The following is a 27,804-nucleotide window of genomic DNA, read 5'->3' on the forward strand; positions in this document are numbered from 1 at the left end:
AAAGAAAGAAAGAAAGAAAGAAAGAAAGAAAGAAAGAAAGAAAGAAAGAAGTGCATGATAATAATAGGTGTTAAAAAGCTCTGAAAAGCAATTCTACTCATACAGCATGTCCTTTCATTTAGTTGTTTTGCTCTGCTGATCTGTTTATGACACACACAGGCTACACTGACCTTGTAGCTCTGAAAGGAAAGCAAAGTAACACCAGCAACTCTTGGCGCCTGATACGTCCACTTAAACACTTCCGCTGAGGGAAACACACTGGTGATGGTGTAAGAATGGCATTTCTGCTCAAGGCTCAAAGCGTGAATCATATTCTTTTGCACAAAAACCCACTGAACAATGACTAAAGTACAAAAGACAGTTTAGCACAGGTATTACAATCACACTAATGGTTCTGCAGTGTGTGTGTGTGCCTCTGGGTACATGTGTGCATGTGCATGCGTGTGTATAGGTTTGTGTTTGTTTGAGTCCGGGGGAAAAGAGAGAGAGGACAGGACGGGTCTTTCCTCAGGAAAACATATCATCGTCCTCCACCACAATAGAGAGCGTCATGAAAGCACAGGCAGCCACATTGTCTCTTGAGTCACTGCGTACTTTGAGGCACACGCTCGTACACTCATCGGCTCTTCTTCACACCCACACACACTTTGACAATACATTCACACACTCCCCTGCCTGGGAGTCTGCACAGCCACTATAGTCGAGGATGAAACTGGACTGAAAGGCAGCAGCAGCATCCTCATCCTCAACAGGTCAGACTCATTTTCTTGCAACAGCTTGAAAAAGGGATCACTTTAGTTTTTACAGTTATTATTAGAGTATTTTCATTTCATTTTTAAATAGCCAGAGAAATATAAGTTTTGCTTTCCTAAATCAAGTCTGTCTCTATCTGAGCAGAGACTGTTGATACAATCATTTGTGTCAAAATAATCTCATTACTGTGCAACAATTGTAGTCTTTGGGTTTATTATTGTATTTTCATTTTCTCTATCTTTTTTCAGTATAGAACTTATTTTGTGTTATATTTGTTGATATATAAAAACACGTTAAAAGAACTGCTCAACTCTTCACTTCTGTCTTATTTTGCATCTTTGAGCTGAGGATGATGGTGTCCTCATCTTGCTGAATATCCAAAATTAAGCATCAAAAGGTCTTTAGTAAACTTCGGCATGTGAAATTAAGCATCAGTCTTTTTTATGATTGAGTCAAATCTGAGTCATAAGGCCAATGTGGAATTATTTTGCATTGCTCTGAAGATTAGGATGCATAAACCTGAAGAAAAAGATTCATGAAGCTGGTAAACATCTGTTGGAGAGAGTCTTTAACCAAGACATGCAATTCAAAATGATATTACTGTTATCATACTCAAAAGTGTTTTGTGGGAAACACAAGGAGTAATTATAATGAAAGGATTTTGCCATTTTCTCTCACTGACTACACAAGAAAGAGAGATTACGATACATCCATTCCCTTAAGAATAATTTCAAACCTCAAACCAAGTGTCTTCACTTCTCCTTTTACTGATTTCTATTGTCAGCCAGCTGGTCAAAACGTGCGTTCTGGTTAACTCAGTTCTTCATCCCGCCAGTGTTTACATAAGGTCCTGGTTTAGCACATGTTAGCAAAACAATATTTTGAAGACATATTTCCTCTTTGCTTAGTTAGTGATTTTACTAACTAGCATGTGAGAGGATGTTTTGAGTTCCATCATTTAAACTGAAGTACATGATCACCATTAAAGAACAACATGAACTCCTGTAAACTTCCAACTTAAGTGTGACTAGAGGTTTGGAGGCAGCAGACCTAGCACACCAGTATGAATAAAAGTATGGCAGTTAGTGAATCTGTGGAATGATAAAGTAGTTCAGCCAAACATGGCATTTAGCACACATATGAGTATGGCTTATAAGATTCAATATAAAACACAAAGCTTCGTTGGAAACAGTCATAAATGAGTATAGCCAACGTGCACTGAAAGTGCATGCATACACGTCACCGTAGTTTAACACAAACATGAGGTGGCAGCGACAAGTCACTTCTTAGCTTTAAAGTAACCAGTAGCTGAACCCGAGTAGCAAACAATATATTATTATCAATTGCAAAACCCAGATATTTGTAGTGGGATACTACTTTATTCTGTGATCCCTGAAAAGTGAATCGCAGAACTTTTCTTGAGTTTATAAGAGACTGTAAACTCAATCTATTTGTAAACTTTGTAAACAGGATTATTTTTAATTTGACCTCTTGCTTTGCTTATATTAGACTTATAAATGATGAATGTTTCACCCATTGTTTCTGTCTTTCAGTTTATTGAAGTTTCACTTGCAGCTATGCCAATTCTAAAAAAACTCCCAGGACGATCAAAGAGCTGCCATGATTTTCCCAGAGTGAATGGAGAGCTGATACTGCCCCATCTGGACTTAGACCTCAGAGACCTCAGTAATCTCAATGACCTAAATGACCTAAAGGATTGCAAAAAGAGCCTCAACCCTTTCGAAGATCTAGACCAGGATGAGGATGAGCGGAATGAAGGGGACATGGGCCTCATCATGGGGGACAACAAGAGTAACCTCCAGCTCCGGTCCTCCCTTGATGGAGAAGAGCAGGAAAATGAGGTGAATACAGAGAGGCATGGGTTTGGGAACCCCAAGTCAAAACCACTCAGGGGGACCTTGGAGCGGATCTGTGGAGTGTCGCCACTCAAGACACTTGGAAAACTAGGGAAGGGTCTTCGCATAAAAGGACGAAATGCGTGGGGGGACAGTTCCCCACATTGCAACCCTGGAGACTCAAACACCCTTCCTGCAGATAAGGGGGAGAAAAGGAAGGGACTGCGCAGAAGTTCGGAGGGAATAATGACCCTTCTCCGGTGAGGAAAGATGGGGAGAAGGATTATAAATAGGGATGTAACGATTCACTCAACTCCCGATACGATTCGATTCACAATACTGGGTTCACGATACCATTTTCTCACGATTTATTTTACAAAATGGGAATGTTGACAAATGACTGAAAAATATTCCTCTATTTTTTTGGGGAAAATACTATACTATTTTCCTTTTATTTTTCATTGTCAAAAGAATCCCTTGATAAACTATGCAAAATGATGCAATTTAACTAAAAATAAATCTTGAATGAAATACATAAAGGAATAATACAAATGAAGAAGGAACCTATTAATTTATATTCTGGTTCTATAGTAAACAATTCAAAACTGCATAATAGTTCTTTTTCTTTTTAAAAGTGCAACTGAAAATGTATTTTGTGCCTTAACAATTGGACTTTTAAAAAAAACCAAAAAAAAAAATGATATTTGTTTAGACCAGCAGAGGGCGCTGGTAACCCAGTGGTCAGTTGGCATGCAGTTATTCCACCAGTGAAGAAGAGAAGCTATGCTAGCAGACAGAGCTAATAGAAAAACGTGACTTTTACAGATATTCACGTAATATTACAAATATTCTTTCGGTGCTAAAGGAGTAAAGAATCATTTATGAGCATGTTTAACAGTAAATGGCGGCAAGAAAGAAAATAGTAGCAGATTCCGCCCGTCACGTCCGCTTCTGGAAGGATTAATATATAGCGCCCTCTGCTGTTTAAAAAAAGTACTGCGATTCAATTTTCAGAGCATCGATGTGAACCGTGGTACCTATGAATCGATTTTTAACTGCCTTACGATTAATCGTTACATCCCTAATTATAAATGCTGTCATCACTGAAAAGTGAAGAATTTTAATGTCTTGTTATAACTACAGGCAAATCATTAAATGTTTATTATGATTGTTTCACCATACAATAAATTGTAAAACCAAAATAGCTACACAGAGCTTTGACACAATGCAAAATGCCCAATTTTCTAAAAAAGCACTAAGCATTGTCTAAGGGTTCTGCGTCATGCAGAAATAACTGATTTAATAAAATTGAAATTCACATGCCAAAAACTGGCATTAAATATACAAATCAGTTTTTCTGTGCAGCTAAAGCTTATAAAATATCACCCATGCCCATGAACACCATAGATGTAACTCATGAGAACTGCCACTCACTTGCAGAAAATGATATGTTGTTCTTACTTCCTGTGCAGTTATGCAATGTGCTCCTGCAATATTTTGATCAGTGAAAACCCTTTGTTTGTTTGTTACAGACACATTATGTACTTGCTGTGCTCTATGAATTACACTATTTTAACTGAGGTGTTCACTGTTAGTAGATGTGTCACTGAATGCCATTGCACCAGAGTTACTAGAACTTCTGTTATGGAACACTGGCTGTCAGGAATTTCCTTAAAGAGTAACTAAACCCGAAACCCACTTTTTTCTGCTGAATACATATGCATTTGGGTATTAAATAGTGCTGTGGATTGATCCTAGTCCAACTTTTAACATTTTAGTAAAAGTATTTTAATTTTACATATTTAGTTGTAAAATGTCAGAGTTACTGGTTTCTAAAGGTTGAACGATGGCTATTACAAGTGAATTTTGCTCTTGGCTGAAACAGATTCTTTGGATTGCCCTGTGTTATCAACTTTCACTGTTGGCCCCGCCCCTCCTATAAAAGGGAGGAGGGTTTCCTCCAATCATAGCCCTCAGTGAGCATTCATTGACAGTTTTAATAAGGAAGTCTAATGTTCCGTGTGAAACAGCCCGCTGTAGCTGTGATGTTTTTAACTCTGTGCTTCTATAAAGAGCAGATTCTGCACTAATCAGAGGGTTCATCAAGCTATGTGTGTATGTACAAACATATAGCGTGCATATCCCTGTCTGTCTCTGAGTGTGCGCGAACATGCATGTTCTTATTGCTGTAGTGTGTGTTTATGAGTGTGAGGCTCATGGCAAGAGTAGAGCAGGGACTGTTTGTGAGTAAGGTATTGTCTGTGGGGCTGTGTGCTGTGTGTTTATGCTTGTGAGCTGTGTATTATATATAATAGCTGAGCAGGCAGCGATCGGTTACTGCCAGCGTTCACCGGCTGTCTGAGTAGGCGTGTCTTTCTGCATCAGGAGTAACACCCATAATCAAAGTATTTTTTGAATTTCCCCTCTAATGACTGGTCAGCAGAAAGCAGGGGTTTAGTTACTCTTTAATGTTTGCATTTAGAGTGGGTCTGTGGAATTGTCAGTCATGGTCTCTGTTGCTGCTGTGGATACCCTGCAGCTTTACAGGTCGACGTAAGGAGGAGCGCAGAGAAAGCCTGCCCTGTGGGAACTTCTGTGCTGAGACTGAGGCCGAGGCTGCCAGGAGGCCCTCCTTCCTCAGGATGGTCAGTCTGGGCAAGTTGAAGAGGGAATCTATTTCAGACAAAGCATCCCAGGAGCCTGAGGAGGAAATGGAGGAAGAGGAACAAGTGATTAAGACCAGAGAGCCCCTCTCAGGTAAAGGAATGTCAGAAATGTTCCTCTTCAAGTTTTTTCAACAAGCACTTCACACCATAAAATGTTTCTTGACATATTTAAAGGAATCCCTGAGTCCTTGGGTTCACTGAGAAAACCTGAAAAATTAGATGACCAGAAAATGACCAAACTTCCTTCAACACCCAATTTTTTTCTGATAGAAGTTTAATCAAGCTACAGTTTGCAACTCCACTATCCAGGAAATGTGCAGAAAGAGCAACAAAAACCCGGTTATTTTGCCAGCACCATCACTGAGGATGAAAGTGTGACCTCTTAGCCACTAACTGTTTTATCTCTTGAATGTTGAACAATAATCTATCTCTTTCTACTCCCTGCAGTTCTGGAGATCCTGCAGCTGGTGAATCACAGGGACCTTCTACTGGCTGACACACACATTCAGGAGCTTGAGCGAGAGTGTGAGCTGCTGTCTCTCCTTCCAACTACATCTACACCCACTTTGACCCCGACTTATTATTCCAGCTTGCCACGCTCCATTATTGCTTTATCGTCTTCATCATTGGATGAAGCCCTGAGCTCCAATGCAACCCTGGACTCCAGTCGAAGAAAGGCTAAGGATGTGGAGCTCCTTTATGAAGCCTTGCAGAAGGAGATGTGGGATGTGGTCCGAGAATCACTTCGACAGCCCAGTGCTGGTCCCAATCTGGGTCTGGTAGTGCTGGTGATCCAGCAAGAGGAGCATGCTGATGCTGCATGGGCTCTGAGGGAGGTGACCAAGCCTGTGCGTGAAGCCCCCCTCCTTCAACCCAGCCAGCGTCCACGACGACTCAAGATAAAGTGGAGACAAGCAGTTGCTGAAGCTGCCGACTGGAGCCTGCCACATCAGGTGGACACACAGGCAGGCCAGCTGGCTTTGTATCTAGAACGACTGAGGAGTCGGATGGTTGACGACCTGGATTCAGCAAGAAGGAATGCTGTATCCATTTACCCAGAGGAGTTTGCAGCTTTTCAAGTGTATATAGAAAGTTATCATCAAGCTGTAGCCAAACGTCTTCGAACCATTACCAGTGGCCCACTACAAATTACTGATGTCTACTCACTGCTTGACTGGTTCTACAACGTATACAACAGGTGAGCAATGACACTAGACACATCAACAAGAAACTGAGGACCATATATATTTTAATGTTTTGGTGTTTATACCACTTCTAACCAGGGATGTTCTGGGAACTGTTGGATCCATGACACCCATTAACTATGCTACACTGGAGCCTATTGTGTCTCAGGAGACAGTGGACAGACTGGAACAAGACTGCATCAGTATTGTCAAGGTATCATATAAACTTTGTCAAGTTTTCTTTTCTGGTAGATGTTGAAGAAATATATTCTAAATCTACGTCATTTTAATCAGGACAAGGTTACAACTGAACTTATCCAGGTTCTGGATGAAGAGGAAAGACGATGGGCCCAAACCCTGCACATAGAAGAGTTTCAGTCAAATCTGGCTCGTTCTGTCATCCAGGTATGGTATCACCACATCTGCATGTCCAAACACACCATTCCTTTAAAGGACCTGCTCCTTCATATCTGTCTGTTATAATTCTAGAGGCTGAAGGTGGATTTGGATAGATCCACATCTGTGAATCAGTTTCTTGGAGCAAGAGTGGCTCGCTGTAGTCTCATTGGATTGGCAGACTTTCTTTATAGGTTTGTACAAACAATAACAAATTAATCAGTTTTACTCTTGAGTGGTACATAATAAAATTCCATCAAAATGTATCTAATTTCAAAAAGGTAGTTTATTAAAATGTAGTTAATTTATTCCATTTATTTATCTCAGCTGAGAAACCCAAAGTTGAAAATAAGAAATTGTTAAGCAGGTGTAGCATAAACCTTTGTTTGATGAATAACATTTAAAAGTTTTTAATTGATAGCAGAGTACAATGCAACCTCAAAGCTGGAGCCAAACTGCTGAAGATATTATGTTTGGGTGTATTTGCAACAACTGCTTGTGGGCATTTTGAATTTGTATTGAGGTTATTTTAATAACCTCCATCAACACAGTTTTCAGAGGAAGGTGGAGATGTTTCATGACACTCAGGCTGAATTTGGAGATAGGGGGGATGGATATGTTTCCAGGACTATTGCTCTGGTCAACTGTTGCCCTCCTCTAAGGTAAACAGACCCTATTGCTGATTCACTACATATTTGTCAACGTACTTTCATGAAGGGGGAAAAACCAACATCATACCATGTGTTTTGGATCCTAAAGGTCCTTTTTAGAGCACTGCAGGCAGTGTGATCCACATGGCAGTGAGGAGACAGCCCAGAGAGCCAACTCATCGTTGGATAGGCTCGTCAACCAGTCAGTGAAGGTGCTGATTGACAGACTGTTTGAGCACATCAGGGTGAGTCTCAAGGAATTTGTTAAATTTGCTTCTTTAATATGAATGCACTTGGAAATCTTCACCCCACAATAAGTTTTAGAACTGCAAAAAACAATTGTAAAATGTTAAGTAATAAATGAGTGCTAACTGGGGAAATATAACCTCAAAATAATGGTTCAGAAGATATGTTAAAATTGATTGCAAAATATTACAAATTGTAAAAAATACACTGGTCCTACATTTGGTCTGTATTATCAGATGTAGTTTGTGCTGCTGAATTGTGCTATAGGCTCACATTTATTTACTTATCTTCCATAATATCAGGGCTGGTTTTAAATAAATAAAAGTAAGTAATAGTTGTACATATACCAAAGAAGACATGACTTCTAAACAGTGTTTGGGTTAATAACAGCGTTTCAATAAACGGCGTTAGGTAACGGCGTTTGTTTTTCCGTAACGGGGTAATCTAACTAATTACTTTTTATGCCGTTACAACGCCGTTATCTTTACTGAACATTAAATGTGGTGCGTTACATGCAATGATTGAATAAACTGTGATCCGAAAGCGTCCCTGGCTTCTTACTCAGCTGTAGTGAGGAGGTGGGTTAGAAACAAGGTAAGCGATTATGATTGGCTAAGGCGGCGTCATGTTCCATGGTAGCCAATCAGAGCTAGTGTTTTTACTCATGTGCCAACACGCACGCACACACACACACTACAGATTGATGAAGCAGCAGAGATGGCGAGTGTGGAGCAGTCCGATGAAAAGTTGGCATTTTTAAGGTGACGATACAAACACTACTTTAAATTAATTGTGGTCAAAAACAAGAACGTGCATGTGAAGTGTTCATTATATCCAGGAGACAAGACTTTGTCGACATCCGTTGTAATCAACTGAAATTTAATGAAGCACCTCACAATGACACACATCTAAAAAATGTGAATTCTTTGACATATAGCAACTTTTTTTTTTAACAGTATTGGTATTGGTATTGGTATTGAGTTACTTTTATTATAGAGTAATTCAGTTACTAACTCAGTTACTTTTTGGAAGAAGTAGTGAGTAACTATAACTAATTACTTTTTTAAAGTAACGTTCCCAACACTGCTTCTAAATATGTACCTGAACATGTTCAATGTGCAATTTCAGCCTTTCTTTGACAAGCTACTTAAGAGAAAATGGTTGAACAACACAGAGGCCTTTGAGGCAATCAATGCTCTCATTAAACAGCACTTCAAGAAGTTCAGAAGGATGGATTCTCCACCTTACCAGGTAACACTGTGGTGATGCAGAAATGATGGTGAGTGACAACATAAAACAACTAATCAGTGCTAAAATGTGAATGGCAGAGGCTGGTTGGTGAGGTGCACCGGCGTGTCCTGGTGGAGTATGTTCGGGCCATAATGCGGGGACGGGTCATCTGTACTTCCTCTAAAATGAGGAAAAGGATGGCTTTTCGCCTACAGGATGAAGCCAAACAGCTAAAAGGACTCTTTAGGGATCTGGTGAGTTTACTTTTTTGATAACAGCATATTGTTTAAATTGTGGAGCTCTTTGGACTTTTCTCTTCTAGTGCTTTTATCAATAAATAACCACAATAATTTCTCCTTCTGCCCCTTGTCATGTTTTAATTAATGTTGCTGGCTTAGTTGGCCTATAGACTAATGATGGAAATCAGCTCCTGCTGAAACATGCATGTTTACATGTCCATGAATTGTTCCACTAATAAGTAAACTTTAAATACCTAATAACTTGAATATATTGAAAAATATTACAATACATCTGCTTACAGTGTCAGGATATATACTAAGGTAGGCCCTAAAAAATATTACAAAAATCTTTGCGTCTGAGTAGAAGAAGATACTCATGTGTTCACACCTGAGATTGAATTCAGAGACACGGAGTCAGAGATTTTGCTTTGGGGGGGCGATGGTTGCCTCTCGGTTTGGGATCTTGGGGGCGTTCGGGGGGCTGCTTGGCCGTGTGGTGGTCGCCGGGGGCCCCCGGGTTGCCCGCTCTTGCTGCTGGCCTGGCTGCTTCCGGGGCCCGGGGGCGGCTCGTGGGTTTTGCAGTGGCGGTTCTTGGAAATACATTTGTCATGGATGCACTGGCCTTGGGCTGTGGGATAACACTCATACTGGGCTCAACCACAGACACGTTGTTCCCAAATACCTGTTTTATGGAATTTCCACTCACTTCTTCCTCTGCTCACAGCCACCACCATTATTCCTAAGCCGCACACTGGTCACCAAACTGGCTTGATAACTCAACAATAAGCACAATATACACAACCACAATTTCACATCGCATCACTTGAAATCTATCGACTACTCCCCACCCATTCCATTTCCTATCTTGTATTCCTCTTCCCTGTTAACTTCCCCACCCCTCTCCAACCCCTCACCTTGGTGTAACACTGCCCTCTCTTTTTTTACATCCTCCCTTTAATAAAGTATTTCTTACCCTTCCCTAGGGAGGGCTGGTGATGGTCACAATTATGCAATGAAATAAATAAATTTATTTAATTGCAATAACAAAATATGCATTGCTGTTAAAAGATTGCACTTCTTGTAGTGTTAACCTTCGACAGAATGTGCAGACAAGAGAAAAAAAAAAAAAAAAAAAAAAAAAGAGATTTTGCTTTGTTGAATCAATCAATTTATTAACATATGAATAGAAATGAATCAACAAGTCATATGAAGTCAAATAGGAAAACGGTCACTCATCTTAATTCACAGTTGTTGGCTTCAGGGTTGCTGAATCCAGCCCCGAACGTAGTTTTTATAGCATTCTTATCCAGTGATGTTATCTGGTCTCTCCTCTTTTTGGCCTAACACATGGCTGGCCATGTTTCTTCTTTTGTGACGATACGTATGACATTTGTGATTGTCAGGGTCAAACATGAGCTCATCAAGAGATAAAGACATACACATAGGAAGAAATGCAAACGTTTACATCGAACAATAGTCTTTTAATTAGAAGATGTTTTACATTTAGAAATCAAACAATCAGTTAATGTAGTTAGTTAAAGATGACATTTACTGCTGAAATAAAGCAGTATAAATTATGTACAACATCATTGATTGATTTACTTTAATAAGAAATCATGAATAATAATTCAGATCAACAAGTCCTAGGATATCCCAATCAAGGTCACACGGAAACATCCAGATCGATTCAATGTGAGGATGAAAATTATATACAGCACAGGTACACTATTTTCCAGGCATTACTGGTGTTGTTGTTTTTTTAAACATTTTATTTTTTTCATGTAACTCGGAGATAAACCTGCCCCAAAGTATAGATTGTTAGAAACACAGGCTTAGCTAGTTCATGGTATGTACTGTATAAACAGTTTGAAAGCAGGGACTTCAGCCATACCCTGGATGTTGGGGTCAGGAATAACTCAGAAAGTGTTGTTACAGGAGTGAGGTCTGAATAATAACTGCCGTCAGTGAGATGGAGATGGATGAAGCAGGCTTACGTTAGCACTAGCTTGAGGGGGAAGTGGGTGTAAAACATGGAGGCCTGACAGCATGGCATTTGCCCCCTCTCTGTTTGTGAGTTCAAACAAGTGTCCGTCACCTCGGCTGACAACAGGAAGCTGCTGTGTTCAGAAGGAACTTCCCGTTCCTGTCAGCTGGCCCACTTTGATCTGTCTTTGGGATGAACTTCGTAGCCCTTTTCAACGTAGAATGAGAATGGAGCAGATTTTAAAAGTGGAAACATTGGGGGTTGAAGAGGAGGATGAGATTTTAATGGTTGTCTAAAAAAGACAATGTTATTTTTAGGGAATGCCAAGCAAGATCATTCTCACTTGTTTTTTTCCTAAAAGCTTCGAGGAAAAACAAGAACAAGGGATGCAGAGGTGTAAGCTTGTTATTCACTCAGTGAATTATCATTTTTTTTACCTCAATGGTTACAAAATACACACATCCTTCATTGTCAAGGTTAGATAGCGGTTACAAAGACTCCCACAACCTGCAACAGGCTAAAACAATGATAGAGAAAAGGCCAAGACAAAACCCTTACTTACTTAAAAATGATTAACCAACATGTAAGGATATCTGGAATTCCATCTATAAAGCAGCAAAGGTCTGTGTGTGTGTGTGTGAGTGAGTGAGTGTGTTGGTGGAATGAATATCATCCCGACAACGTATGAGTTCGGCCTGAAACTTAGTCAACAGCTTCCAAATAGCACATCCGTTATTTTGGAGGAATTTGGTGTTGCAAACGTTCATTTTAAGATTACGGCACTCTCGGTAATGAGCGCGCTACTTCCGTTTCCGGGTTCATGACGTCACTGCGTCGCAATTTGTTTGGGTTTAAAAAAGAAGGTCAATATTAAAAAAGTTGTACTGCTAAAAGTTATTTAAATTAATATTTCATGGTTATCTAATATTACATGGTTATTTAATATTTCATGGTCATTTAAAATTATTCCTGTGATCCCAAACTTCCTCTAAATCACGGGTCACGGACTTGACTTCCTTCTCCTTCTCCATGACTATGGGCGGTGGCTATGCTGACGGCCAATAAGCCTTTTCACACTCTCTAACTGCGCATGCCTATGCCTATGGCTACGTTTAACGTACAGACACTTTCTATAAATAATATATATTATTGTCAGCATGTGCAGACAAAGTAAAAATAAATAAATAAATGAAGTTAGTGCAGGTACACCTGCACTAACCAGGTCCATGGTTATTTTTAATAAGCTATTTTTTTTAATTAAATGTACAAATTTGAAGGAAGTGCACAAGATGGACAGGTCAATAAGTGAACTGGAGTAAAGCCATGAGCTGAAACAGTTTGAAAAGTCCGAAAAAAACAGAATTCTTTACTCGTGTGCAGCATTAGCTTGAGCAGTTACAGTAACTTGGCCTTTCTGCCTTGGAGACCGATACCATGTTTAAGCAAAAAATCTTTCAAGGAATCAACGCTCAAACGGGTTAGATAATCAAAATCTCTGTCAGCCTCACTTCCTACACCGTCAGACATGGCGAGTTTATCCCTCTTGACTAGGGATGTAACGATTAATCGTAAGGCAGTTAAAAATCGATTCATAGGTATCACGGTTGATATCGATTTTCTGAAAATTGAATCGCAGTACTTTTTTTAACCACTATCCACAAGTGTAGGCGGCGGGCGGAGTCTGCTAATACTTTCTTTCTGGCCACCCTCTACTCTTAAATATGTTAATAAACGATTCATTACCCCTTTAGCACCGACAGAATATCTGTAATATTACTTGAATATGTGTAAAAGTCACGTTTTTCTATTAGCTCTGTCTGCTAGCATAGCTTCTCTTCTTCACTGCAAGATATCTGCATGCCAACCGACCACTGTATTACCAGCGCCCTCTGCTGGTCCAAACAAATATGACGTAAATCAGTGCAATCGGTTTTTTTTTTTAAAGTCCAATTGTTAAGGCACAAAATACATTTTCAGTTGCACTTTTAAAAGAAAAAGAACTATTATGCAGTTTTGCATTGTTTATTATAGAACCAGAATTTAAATTAATTGGCTTCATTTTCATTTGTATTATTCCTTTATTTATTTCATTCAAGATTTATTTTTAGTTAAATTGCATTGTTTTGAATAGTTTATCAAGGAATTCTTTTGACAATGAAAAATAAAAGGAAAATAGTACAGCATTTTCTAGTTTTTTTTCCCAAAAAAAAAAAATTGTCTACAGTCCCATTTTGTAAAATAAATCCTGAGAGAATCGTATCGTGAACCCAGTATCGTGATTCGAATCGTATCCGGAGTTGAGTGAATCGTTACATCCCTACTCTTGACCTTTGACCTAATGCGGAACTACTGAACCAGTACGAGAGTGTGAAAAGGCTTTAGCCGACCATATCACAAACTGTCTCCTTCATCAGACAGAGGAATGTAACTTTTTTGTGAGAGGATGGGTCCACAACACGGCTCCACTATGATTATCGTTTGTTCTGCGCAAGGGTGTTTCTTCTTATATTATTCGCCACAGAGCTGTTTATGCTACGTTCACACCGAATGCGTCTTCTGCGGCACCGGACCCATCTGCCACACAAAACGTACCGCAGGGTCCGCAGGATCAAAAAATGTCCCCATTCACATCATACGCACGTCTGAAGTGAAGCCCCACCCACCATCGACACATGAGTGAGTTTCACTGCCTGCTGAAGCGAGGAGTTGCGCTCCTTTTTCTCGTCTCATAAACATAAACCACCAGTTGAATGGGTGAACAGATCGGTGTCCATGTTGACGGCCTGATGTCATCATCAACAAAGACTCTGATTGGCTTTCGTCGTGTGAAACAGCCGCAGGAGTTAAATAATTTTAACTATTGCGAATGTGCAAGTGTGCGGATATGCGTAAAATCAGGAGCGCGCTCGCACGGCCAACGCACTTGACGGTGCGGATCGCACCGCATTGCCGCACTGGAAAGATTTCGCATCTGGGACACATCTATCCATTGATTTTGTATGTAATCTGGACATACAGACATTTCATGACGCATCCTGTGTGAACGTAGCATTCGAGAGAGAGTTGCGACTTTGGTGTTGCAAAACCTTTATTTTTCGTGCTTCTTTTGGGACTCTTTTTTATATCTCAACAACCTGTGATAGGATATGTGTATGAGAGATAACCCACGGAGGAGATGGAGATAGCCACACACGCAAACGCACACGCACACACACACACACACAATATTTATAATAAAAATCTACTATATGAGTAAAATAAAACTAAAAACTAAACATTATTCATACAAAAAGTACACAAAATGAAAACAGAAATGTACTGAAATATACAAAAAGGCTCCAAAAACACACAAAATGACTCCAAAAAACATACATTACAGAAAAATATGAAAATGACTCAAAATACACAAATATAAATATTTATACAAAAAATACACAATATGACAACAGAAATGCACAAAACTACACCAAAAAACATACAAAAATACACAAAATGACTTTAGAATCACACAAAAATGGCAACAATGACTCCAAAAAACATATATTACAGAAAAAGACACCAAACAAAAATTTATCATGCACATGTCCCATAGAATCAAACCAAGGAAATCGCACACACTATTTTACTTTGCACCCACAAATATACCCCTTTATAACACTACAGAGAGTATGTACACCTCTTTATACATCCAACCTTCAAACACACTCATTTGGCCATAAATGACAACTCTACTTAAGCCCCCACTATATGAATACATACTTCCGACGGGCACTGTAACTAGTATATATAAATGTTTTAAAGCGTATTGAACCCAAATAATGAAGACAGCTCAGCTGAAAGACAGAAAGCTTACAGGGACTTTCATAGTAGGAATGAGAGGCAATTTAGAAGCTGCATATGCAATAAAAAAACACTTTAATCGCATATTTTTGGAGGTCGACATGTTAGTCAAACCGTGATATAGTGATTACTCAATGAAATGCTCCATTCATGCAACTCCAAATAGTTCAATGAGGAAAAAGGCATCTAATGGTTAGCAGTCTTACCCATTTTAAGGTGTCTTCCTTGTTAAGCTGGAAGATAAGGCATGTGTGGATCTGTGGTAAGATGGCTGAAAATGACATCCAAATGCTGTCCCCACTGTCCTTTTCAAAGTTCCAGGGTATAGTCCCAGTGATGATATAGCAAGCGCAATGGATGACTTTTCAAATATATACACAATATATCCTCTTGATCTACATTTCAAATGGTGTATTACTCATCATTCTGGTTATTTTTATTAAAGCTATTTCAGTGTGTTTCAGTTTAAAGAGCTCTGAAGGAGCTTTTAAATTAAAAATGTATGATTGATGATGAGTTGTAGTTGCTTGTTTAATGGGTAAAAAATTGTAAGTGGTGCATGATATTGTACTTTGTTGAGTTGAACAGAGCAGAATGGTTCCCTGGTCACATGGTGACAAGTATTTTGTCATGCTGCTGCAAAACAGTGACGTGTTGTTTCTCTTTCCTCAGGATTCCAGCTCTTCCTGGTTGGACAGCATCATCTGCCACCTTGCTGACATCATTCTCTTGGAAGATACGCCTTCTATCCAGATGGAGGTGGCTGTCTTAGTGAAAGAGTTTCCAGATATACGGTGAGGCTTTTGAGCAAACTATTGGAGGTTAAAAATTACGAGGACGCATCTTGTGGCCCGTATTTTATGCTTACAGCCACACATTCCGTGTGTTGTTTGTGGCATGAAACCAAAGCAAGAAAATGCAAGACAGCAAACATTGTGACAATGGATCAAAACAAGGAAAAGTGTGCATGGAAACATCTACATTTACAGCTATTTTTGGTTAGTTGCTTTGGTCAGTTTTGATAGTGGATATGGCAGCAAGGACTTGGAGGATGGCTATAGGAGAGGTCTACCAGCCTGTTTGTATTTAGATTAAGACTCAGGTGGTGACTAACTAACCAACAAGCCTACAACCCTCTATGGAGCAGGCAGGAAGCTGCGGCCGAGTACTTCCATTTCCTGCTATCCTACAGGAGACAGACTGGTGCCATACTTGTAATAAAGGTGGGAGAGTTGTGGAAGAGGGGCATAACATGCACATAACATGCTAAGGCCTGGATGCAAGCTAACACTCGGCAGCAGTTTACTCTCTTTATTTACTGTAGGGCATTCCCTGACAGGAATTTAGGAGATCAAAGTCTGCATTGCAATTTGTGTACTGTTAATTCTTTGGTTATTCCATTTTAAAACCAAATCAAAATAACAAATAAACAGTGTGATTATTTTGTTTTACCGACTTAAACAGAAATACAGAAGCAACAACAACCGGACAAGCAGTGCATTTCTGTTTTAAAATTAAATATTGTTGTTTATGGAATATTTTATTTATGGAAAAATTAGGGGAAGAGCTTAAGGACGTCAGATTATGTCAGAGCGAACAAGACCACAATTGAAGTCTGCTGCACCTGTTTCCCTCCACAGGTCCTGTACCATGTTTCCACACACAATAGGACTATTCAGCATTTTTCTTGTTTTGCTCATGTTTTCATGCAGTCTGTGGATGTTTCAGCTTGTAACAAGCTGCTCACATTTAGATTCACTACACGACCTCAGGTTCCTTTGCCTTCAGTGGCTCACGGTATTAAAACGTGCAAAAACACATTTTTACTGCCCTCAAACAGCTGTGTAATTGTTTAATGCAAAAGTGTGAAATCGTAGAAATTCTAACATCTATTGTTCCTCACACCAGCCTCACAGTCAACAGTCAGTCACCAGTTTATTTGGATACTACTTGGACTGTAACACCACCAAAGCAAATTTAACCGTGAAGCAGCTGTTACAAGCTCAAACATCCAAAGACTGCATGAAAACAGGAGCAGGATCAGAAAACTGCAGACATAAATTGTAAACAGTCCTATTGTGTGTGGAGACCAGGTCCAGGACATGTGGAGGGAAACCAGGTGCAGTGGACTTCCGTTCTGGTCTTGTTTGCATTGACAGAATGTGACTTACTTAAGCTCTCACCTTAATTTTCCCATGATTATCCAAATAGTAAGCATGTAGACACTGGGATGCACTTTCAAGCTTTCGAGATCTGACGAGATTGGGCAATGACATGCAGATATGGTGAGGTTTGCAGTGGACCAATAACGGTCCACGTCACTGGATTTTCTGATTTCTCTGTTGTTGCAGTAACTCAAGTTCAATATAATCAATGGATCAATAGGAAGGTGCCTGTTTCCCATGGGCAGATATATATGAGCAATGCAATGAGGACTGACGGCCTACATAAAATTATAGGAAAAAAAGAATGCTCCATTTTTAAGTCCATTTAAGTAACAGCACTCCCATTAATATTGATTTTGTTGTCTACATAAATGGTTTGTGCAGCAGACAGGGAAGTCCACCTGCTGATCTTTTGCTCAATCAAGTCCAAATGTATCAAGTGTAATCTTGCACATTCGCCTCAATGTTGAACCACTTTTGCAAGTGCACTGATTTGCGTTGCAATCTTAATAACTTCCCCACAGCAGGTAAGTCAATAGTGCAAACAAATCATTTAGGCACGCAAGTGATTTAGCACCCTTTATTTCATAATTCAGTAAATCCTCATAAATTTACCCATCACCAGATCTCGGTCTTTGGGGGGCATGTAATAAGCATGGGTGGGCACAATTATTATAAGTCAACTTTATCCAGATATATACAGAGGCACTGATTTGATAATTGGCACCAAGTAGGATTGGATTAAACAAACACACACACACACATACACACACACACACACACACACACACACACACACACACACACACACACACACACACACACACACACTTTGAGTAGAGGCATTTTCTCTCCAGTTCATCCCATGTCAGTAAACGGTGTTTCGCTGTATTGAACCTCCTCATCAACATTTCCTTCCTCTTTGTGGGGAACTGGTACTCACACACTCATCTTCCTCATCAGGAATTCACGCGCTACAATAAATTAAGTGGTACGTAGTTTCCAGCCAATCTGAGTTGAGGGGTTAGCTTTGATGGATCCAGGAAATTATCCTCAGCCTCTGGGTTCAAAGGAGCAGGTGCTCCAATGAGCTCAGTGCTGCGGTCTCCAAAACACAAATACATCTTACTTTGCACCGCAATAACACTGTAATATAAGCTCTTAAACTCATCTATTTCACCTTGTGGCTGCTCAACTGTTTCCTCAATAAAATAAAGATCATACTCAAACACTATTGTTTCTTTATGTTTTAATGATAATAATAATAAATGCAAACTTACGATAACAAAAATTAGCTATTGAGCTAAAAAAAAAAAGTCACAAGTGGGTGAGCACAAGGCCCCACATGGCCCCACACGGCCCGCCCATAGTGACGGGCCTGCCTAAGTGTCTAATAAGTTGACTGGACATTGAAATTGTATCAATAAAAAGCAATGGAATTGGCAGCAAGAAAAGCATAACCAAGTGCTTCATGTGAGGGAGCTGAACCTTTCATAAGGCAGGCATGTCTAAAGGTGCGTTCACATTGAACACGACTGAAGTGACTAGATTACATTCAAAATCAATGTAAATAACGCAACTTTAAGCAAACTCCCTTAAAGCGATCCGACTTGCGTGATTCCGACGACTACGTCCTGCGCAACCTAGTCACTCATAGTTAAAAAAATGTTACTTTTCAAGCGACTTCAAGTAACAACTCCCGCGTCCTTCACTGTTTGTACAGCCAAATCAGCAGCCCCTCCCTCCCGCTACAGTGAGAGGCTGTACACTTCCTCAACTTACCAGGGTAAAATTTAATTTCTTGAATAAGCGAGTGAACTCATTCTTTAGTAACTCCGTGAGTTGATAATTTAAACTGTAAAAAATGGCGCTGTCTATAATAAGTTCTGTAAACCTAAGAAGTGATCAGCCCTCTATCTCCCAAGCAACCTCAAGTGACCTCCCTTCAAGTGACCCGCCTTGCGCGATTTCGGCGACTTTTACTTTCAAGCAACTGCCAAAGCCGTCACTGTCTGTAGAGCCGAGGCAGCAGCTCCTGCTTCTCGCTACAGTGAGACGGCTGCAGCGAGAGGGCTGTACACTTTGGAGAAGAAGTGACCAGCCCTCTCAATGCAGCAACCCTCTCTCTCCCCTGTCTCCAGCTCCACAGACACACGCTGCTCCTTGGTATCACGTCACTGGAGCGATTAAGTGATGGAGCGACCAAAAAGCACCACTAAGTTCAAGCAACTCATCACGGGCGATTGAAGTGGCTGCAGTCGCTTAAGCATCTTTAGTGCAAGGCTGGGGGAATATCTGCTAAGAGTAATCTCTTTGATTTAAAGGTCCTATTTCATGCAAAATCAACTTTTTTGAGCTTTTAACCTTGTTACAATGTTAATTTCTTATTCAAAAACACCCCAATAAGGCTTTATTCCTGCATTTCTGAGAAATCCTAACTAATCCTGCTCTCTGAGCTGCTGCTCTGCCCTCTTCTGAAGAACATACGGTCAAACTTTAATGATGTCACTGACATCTGAACTGCACCCTCCAAGAAGTGCCTGCTGCCGGTGCCAAATGCAAGTATATCCAACTGCAGCCGCGGGTACAGTACAAGCGACGCTCTCTACAAACCATGCCCACGCAAGCAATTTTTCAATGCGCTGAGTCGTTCCATTTTTAGTATCTGTTATATTGCCTCTGAAGGAGCCTTTTTTGTTGTTGATAAATTGCCTGCAGTAACATTACACCATATTTAGGTTTGGACTTGAGGATTAAATTGATGGTATTTATTAACACAGACTTCAAAATGAACAGAGTTGAATGATGACGAAGGCTTCTGTAAAGCAAAGTGTCTGTATTATTCCAAGACTGGACAGAGTTCAGAATGGGATGTTTATTTCTAGAAGCAGTTTCAGTGAGTCAGACAGATGTTGCAAAAGTTCTTTTGACAGCACTGAGCACACCCTGTTTCCACTAACACTCATGCACACCCCCTCCCTGCATCCTTCCTCTTCACAGAAAGAAGCACGTCTCCACCCTCCTGAATGTCCGAGGAATGATGAGACAGGCAGAGCGGCAGGAGATTCTTAACATTGTGAAAGACTTTGAGTGCATCAGCCCCCTAAGATGTCATGACCACGCCCTGTTTTCGGACATCCCCATCACCTCAGAGCTGCACTGCATCAGCCTGGGTTTCCTCCGCCTTGCCATGACCATCACCAACTGGTTCTCAGAGCACAGGCCAAGGAGGAACCCAAGGTCTAGCATCAAAGATGCTGCACTACAGTCTGCAGAGGGTGCTGACGACCATAGTAAACATCTTAGAGAGGACTAGCTGGCTGGGATAGGGAAACAGTAACACTGTGAACATAGTGATCAGATGTACATGCACCTTGAACTAAAGCTGACCAAGTATTAGTAGCCACCTACAGAAAACTTGACCTCAGGTACTTCTCGTACTGTACATGCTCACAGATTGACTGTGTGTCTTGCATTTCATTATTTGGAAATGGAAACCTACTTTACTATCAAGTAATCTGATTTAACCATCCCAATCAGTCATGAGGTATAAATGTTCTTGAGATATATTATGATATTCCTTTTACAATTGTGTTCTTTAGAATATTGCAGAAACAACTGCGAGCAGATGCAATGCAATATTGTTCAACTGTGTTGGCCATTCAGCATGTATTTGTTTTATTATATTCTTTAGTATGTAGTTCATATTTGCTGTACTGTACAACGATTGTAAACACTTCAAATAAGATAATCTTTACCACCACATGATATCATGTTGTTTAAACATAAAATACATAAAAACCAAATGGTGGGGGGCAATGATCCTTGATCCAAGTGTTCAAATCGATGGTGACAATTACAGGAACAGTCATGAATCTGAATCTGTGGCTAGAAAACATACAAACTTGAATCACATTAGGCTCCATCCTAAATTTCCTTTAAAACCTCCAAATTTCAACATATTTGTGTTCCTCGAACCTTTGTACAGCAATTAATGGGAGACTGGATGTTGGAATGGGTTAACTGCTACTGTGAATATAAATGGAACTGTTGCTGGAAACCTAATAAAAACCCATTGACTGGGCAAATTATATTGCATTATTATCCTATAGATCATCATGTATCATAGCCACATGATTCTGAAGCTTAAGATGAAAGGTGGAGACTGATATCCTGTCCATAACCGAAGGATAGGGTCACACAAAAACACATCTCCTTAACCCTGTAACACACTAACCATTTATCTTAGTTGTTTGGTGAAAGGCCTTTAAATAAATCTAAACAGGGACAGTTCCTCTAACGAACTAATTCAAGAACAAGATAACTTATATAATCACAAATCTTTTAAAAGTTTGAAGCATTAAGACCAAGTTTATGACCTTATGTCAATGTTTTACTGATGAATTCAGCAAATCACTGGAACATGGATGGATTAAATGTTGACAATAACCAAATGTTTTAAGCCAAATCTTCTGGTGTTCCAGTGTTTTTAATCACAAGCACAGAAAGTGAGCAATATAACTCAATAAACAAAAACACTTTTCTCAAAAACAACTTCAGTGGAACAATGTCACGGACTGTACGGTGTTCCTACCCAGCGGCAATATGTAAAGGCGGACTTGCTTTCACTTATCTGTTAAACAATAGGTCAATGTAGCTTCACAATCAGTTGGATTTCAAGTCCACTCATCGTGGTCTCTGCCTGTTACCATCATCCGGAGACCCCCCACTCCCTTGGTTTCTGCACGTCTTTCTTTTATACCCATCCACTTGTCCCACTTGCAGTCGCTGTGGGACAGGTGTTTCCGTGTGTCAGAACTGCATAATAGATCCTTGCCAAAGCTGAAAAATGCAACAGCAGTTAACACCATGAAAGTTCATGCAACAAGATTCAAAACGCATGTAATATATATAAAATGATAAGAAATGCACTCTAGTAAAATTTGAACATAAAAATAAAATGTCAGAGTTCAAAGTAGGAAGTCTGCACAGCACTTTGACAACAAGCGGCCCCCATCTCTACTTTTAAAGTCACAATACCGGTTTGAACACACACAGGGGCTGCCTCTCTCTTGCATACAATGCCCAACCTATGTAAACCACAAAAATGAGACACAATGATTGGATTGGTTATTATAACAGACTTGTTTTGTAATGTGAATGCACTTTTTTCACCCGTATTGCCACACCTGCTCTCATTTTCTTTTGCAAAGGGTTGCAGTCACTCATTCACCACTTGCCAATTGTCCATTATTCATTCACATTTTGCTATAAACTAACTGAACAGTACAAACTGCACCACAATAGCAAAGTGTTCGAATATTTAAAGCCAGTTGATGCCTATGTCATCAGCTACAACTGATGGCTAGCTTCAATTTCATGCAGTCTTTACAAAAACGTTACTTCTTTGTAGTGTTTTAGAATCTTTGGATTATTATGTTTGTACAGTTGCTGGGTAAACTTCTAACTATAGAAATGTACACAAAGTTTACTCTAAAATATGTTGTAATGTAAAGTGAAACAATGCATTCCAAGAAGACCTTTACGAACACTACAGACTCAGATGAACTGACGCACAATCTAAGCAGCCAGTACATTTAACCGCTCGCTTTGTTTCTTTGTTTATCTTAAGGATATTACCGCTTTGTTCAGTGTACAGCTCTTGAAATACCTCCACAACTGCTATATGTTGCTCAGCCAGCATTCAGCCAGGAAGGTCATACACCCCGAGGCCAACAATGGGATGTTTTTTGGTAAACAAAGATTTCCTGTTGTCCCCTTAGGTGCCAATGGATGCTTTTATTGGAGCCAGTTTACGTTATGTCCTAGGAGGGTACTTCCGTTCTCTGCAGCCACTAGGCTGTTTCATGTATGATCAGCTCATAGACTTCTCTAAACAAAGTATAGTACTGTCAGTAGGGTTCATTCTGCTTGCTAGCCTCTGGCATTATGCTAACCTCTTGTATAATTGTTGCTGTAATTAAATAGTTAAAAATAGTAGACATTTAATTTTTGGAATAATCACTTCTTTAGAAAAATATTACTACCGTGGAGAAGTACAAGACACAAAGTATCTTGATCACAAAATTGAATTCCAGATAAAATAATAAGAAAAAAACCTAACCAAAACCTATATGCAGCTTTGGAAGTCTTAAATGTTGGCTTTTTAAAAGTGACCGAAGGGGTTGACCAGACGCTAAGATTTTCCACTGAAGTCTCCGGGGCTGCTTTCAAACTGCCATGGTTCTGGTTCAGGCACTGAACAGTAAAAGAAGATGTCAAAAAATATTTAGACGTTTGGCATATTTTGGTATTTTTCTAAATTATAACAATTGCATCTCTTTTTTTAGACACATTGTGGTTAAGTCTTAAGGCTGTTTATAAACTTATTTTGTTAGTTAATTAATGCGTTCATTGAAAAACACATTTAAGTAAAAGAAACGTACCAGGGTACGTAAGATGAGCAAAACTCTGAAAGCTTGTCACAGAACGACAACACACAGGACACCACGGTTCATCATGGTGAACCACCGATGGTTAATAACTCTTTACTCCTTACAGTTTCCAGGCTGACTTATTTATTTGTAGAAATTTGTAGATTTGAAAAAACCAACTTGAATCAAAGGCAGCAACTGAAACTGCCATCTGTACATTGTTTAAATATAATGCAAACCTGTAGCATGTTGTTGGTCTACATGAAAATGCAATAGCTTTTTCTCCAAAACTTCTACCAAACTGAGTAAAGGGAATTGGACAAGTGAAATATATTCCTTTAAGTTGCATTGCTCTTTGTCTAAGAGGCTCATTCCATTCTAATGCAGGTTCTTTGGAGTCGAAAGTTTACACTGGAGAGTTGGAGTAGTTGTTTGTGTGCCAAGTGGCAGACTGTTTCAGTCTTTTTTTCTTTCCACTCTGTTCAAAGATAGTCATTGCTTTTGACAGAGATGGCTTTATTCCCAATTCACTCTAAAATCACTGGTCTACACCAAAGTTGGACATCTGTTCCAAAAGGAATATCCTGTTTGATGGTCAGGAAACCTATCCTGAGAAGGATGGGGTTTCTCAAAGGAATCCTGTAACCCTAAATGCAGAGATGGAAAAGGAGGCAGCAGGCAGGTGTAGCTTTCATAAGAGTCCATTTATTCTCCAAAAGTAACAAAAAACAAAATCGGCATGAGAGAAAACCAGGGAGCAGGGTATAACAGTCAGTGAGACACGAGGAGGTTGACATTAGACAATGATCTAGCAAATACACTGTGTCCAAGCACTCAGTTAAATAGTGAGGGAAGCTTGATTTGAAAGGGCCACACCTGAGTGCAAATCATGAGGCAGCTAACTTAAGCACTCACCTTGGGCTGCACTTTGGGCTTGTTGTCATTTTTAGTTATTCCACGAATTAGTGGGATGAACTTAAAAAGAAATTGCTATCCATTAAATGGTAATAAGCTCATATGGCAGCCCTGAATGCGGATGCAGGACGGCTGTTTTCCAAGTATCCTGTGCAGGGATTACAATTTCTCAAGGAGGAGGGCAGGTAGGTGGAAGATCTGAACTCTTGCAGATTTCCCTGATCAAGCTGCTAAACGTAGATTATCACAATGCAATCCCTAGGAAGCACTCCTTTGCTTCCTCTCATTAACATAGCTCTGCGATGGAAAATCCATCTGGCTGTGTTGGCTGTTTGTTTTCGGAAACAAGCCGTGCCCTGTCTTTGTTCACACTCTCATGCACTTTTAAGGATTCCACTCTTCTCTGTTTCTGATGCATTGCTCAATGGAATTGAGAACAGTGGCAGTCCAAAGTTTTCACAACTCCGCCTTCACTGCAGTCAAAATATTTGTATTGCACAGAAGCAACAGAAAAGTAACTCGAGGAAGCAGAAATTATTTAAAAATAAATATATCAAACATTAACACATAGATTTTACCCACAAATATCTGGATTATTTGTAATCTATCCTATCCATCCATCCATTTTCTGACCCCCTTGCTCCATGTTTTCACTATATTTAACAAGATTTATTCCTTATATGTTGTAGACTTTAGTATGTTGAGGAAGGTAAGAAAATAACACTTTTGATGTCTAAAAGTGTTTTATAGCTATAACCCAGGAAACTTGCAGGAATTGATGTCAGTGTGCGCAGGCTGCTGCCCCTCTCTGTTTCATTAAAGATTAAATCGGGGCTTTCGCCTTTAATTGGCCATGTAATGTTATTACATTAATGGAATTTGTCCTCTGCATTTAACCCATCCCTGAGGAGCAGTGGGCAGCCATTTTGCGGCGCCTGGGGAGCAGTTCGGGGTTAAGGGTGACGGCACAGTGACGGCCCAGGTGAGGCTTGAACCGACAACCCTCCGATTACAAGCCCAGCGTCGAAGGGTGGTGTGAGAGATGGTATCGAATGCCACTCTTAGGTCATGGATGGTGAGGAGTCCAGAATCAGCTGCCATGAGGAAGTGGTTGGTGATTTTTGTGAGTGCTGTTTCTGTGCTATGAAGGGGTGGAAAACAGACTGAAACTGTTCATACAGGTTATTGTGAGATAGGTGAAAGTGAATTTGGCTGGTGACTGTTTTTTCAAGAATTTTATTGATGAATGCGAGATTGACGATGGGACGGAAGTTACTGAAATATGAAGGGTCAGCACCAATTTTTTTGTAGGATTGAAGTTATTGCAGCAGTTTTGAAGGATGAGGGAACAGTTCCAGTGATGAGCGAGGAGATGTGCTGCTACTTTGTTTGGCAGTACTATGCACAACAAAAAGTAGTTACTAAAGGTTGAAAAGGCAGGTGTTGAGAAAAGTATTCCATGATGTGAGATGTTATGTTACATTGTTTCTGTTACCCCCACTTGAGGTAATACAAATGTAAATTTAAAAAAAATTATCTTTTCACATCTATTATTACACCAAATTACATATACCGGTAAGGGCACCAATAAACATTGGCATTGGTAAGGATTATCAATATTGGTATCGACAAAATCCTAACAATATGCATCTCTAGAGGTGAGGGTGTTCAGATTGACATTTTTAATGTTGCGTGATGATATGAGATGTGGGAGCTTAGTGGTGGTAATGGTGAGAGTAACATTGTAATGATAGTAGAAAGTGGTCAGTTATAGGGAGTTCATCTGCTTAACAGTCAAGAGGGGTGTCACTGGAGCAGCAGATTAAATCAAGGATATGACTTTTTGAGTGGGTGGGAATGTTGGTATGTTGCCGAAGATCAAAACTCTCTTAACAAGTACACTGATAAAACTTACATTTTCTGCATGCTTTGGGGAGACCTTTGTCAGTTTCATTGTGTTAAAGCCACTGTTTGAGAGCACTCAGAAGAATGAACGACTTGTGACTGAGCTGGGGGCTTTTACAGGTCAGCTCTGTGCACTACAGCTTGTTTTGTCTGGAATCGTCATTGTACTGTTTTTTCCCCTTCAGTATTGTCTTGTTATCACTCCACCCTTTACTACTGCTCTGACTCTACCTCTGAAGGCTGCCAGCCAATCTTTGGGATTCAGAATATTTATGGGGTTTCTCATTGCTAATATGACTAGCATATAATCATTTCACTGAATGTATATCAGCACATTATTTTAATGAGACTTGTTACCAACTTGTTGTTGTTTGTACTCGTGCAGATGTTGAACTTTGAGATCAGTGGTTGTTAACCTTTTGTGGAGCAGTGTTCATTTTGTGGACTAAACATTTTCGTCATAGTTTTCATCAACTACATCTTTTTAAGTGACAATAACTAGGCTTTTATGACTAATAAAAAAACAATATGTTAACAAACTATAACAAAAAATATAAATATTTTCGTTGACTAATAATAACAAAACTCTAATTTCATCACATGGACAAAATTCAATCCAAACTTATGTAAACATGTGGTCATACTCATTGATCACATCTAATCTGTCCATGTGTATTTACAAGCCTTAATACCATCCCATATCAGGTTAATGAATAATAAGTGAATCTTTGGAAAAAAAATAAAAATGTATTTATTCAACTATATCTGTAACAGATTTAGTCAAATAAAATATTTTTTTCATTTAGCTCGATTACACAACATAAAAGTAAATACATCCACAGCATTAATAGCATGGACATATTAACTGTAATATGCATACATGAACATTCATAGTAGTCAACACAGATTTAATATCTTCATATCATAGCTCACCAGCTGAGCTTCACTATTCAAAACAGTGATATTTGTCCAAATGAAAATCCTACAGTCAAAACACATGCCTTGGTGAAATACATCATGTCCCACATCTACATGGATAAATCCCCCCAAATAAAATACAGGAAAGATGCAGTAATCTCCCAAAGTAATGCAGGGGGGGGGGGGGGCTGGGGGGTGACTGTGGTAAACCACAATAAATGTAAAAAACAAACTAGCATGTTTGAAAAAATAGAGGAACTCCACACACGCTTGCTTCTTTTTTCAGGGTTGCAGGTGTCTGCTGGTGCCTATCTTCAGCTCTCATTGGGCATTAGATGGGGGTACACCATGGACAGAGTGCCAGTCCATCACAGGGCACAGGGTACATACACAGACTAATATGTGTAATACGTAACTTGTGCC

At 39.7% G+C, this 27,804-nt stretch overlaps 1 protein-coding gene across 1 annotated transcript; it reads left to right on the plus strand.

Moving 5' to 3' along the window:
* The first annotated feature begins 489 nt into the window (after positions 1-489).
* Positions 490-21,287, plus strand: exoc3l2a (exocyst complex component 3-like 2a). The gene is made up of 13 exons (XM_028465880.1): positions 490-752; positions 2,307-2,869; positions 5,149-5,366; positions 5,723-6,473; positions 6,559-6,673; positions 6,754-6,864; positions 6,949-7,049; positions 7,407-7,517; positions 7,615-7,750; positions 8,880-9,002; positions 9,080-9,235; positions 15,717-15,838; positions 20,210-21,287. Exons 2-13 carry the CDS (start codon positions 2,331-2,333, stop codon positions 20,523-20,525), a joined length of 2,799 nt encoding a protein of 932 aa, XP_028321681.1. The 5' UTR covers positions 490-752; positions 2,307-2,330; the 3' UTR covers positions 20,526-21,287.
* The last annotated feature ends 6,517 nt before the right edge of the window (positions 21,288-27,804 follow it).

Source organism: Gouania willdenowi, chromosome 14, assembly GCF_900634775.1.
Source record: "Gouania willdenowi chromosome 14, fGouWil2.1, whole genome shotgun sequence".
Classification (NCBI taxonomy): domain Eukaryota; kingdom Metazoa; phylum Chordata; class Actinopteri; order Blenniiformes; family Gobiesocidae; genus Gouania; species Gouania willdenowi.

What these genes read in the sequence shown, in the direction of transcription:
- exoc3l2a (XM_028465880.1), top strand. Translation starts at nt 2,331, where the DNA reads ATGCCAATTCTAAAAAAACTCCCAGGACGATCAAAGAGCTGCCATGAT. An exon ending in GGAATAATGACCCTTCTCCG is followed by an intron (nt 2,870 to 5,148) that starts GTGAGGAAAGAT and finishes GATACCCTGCAG; the next exon opens with CTTTACAGGTCGACGTAAGG. An exon ending in GACCAGAGAGCCCCTCTCAG is followed by an intron (nt 5,367 to 5,722) that starts GTAAAGGAATGT and finishes TACTCCCTGCAG; the next exon opens with TTCTGGAGATCCTGCAGCTG.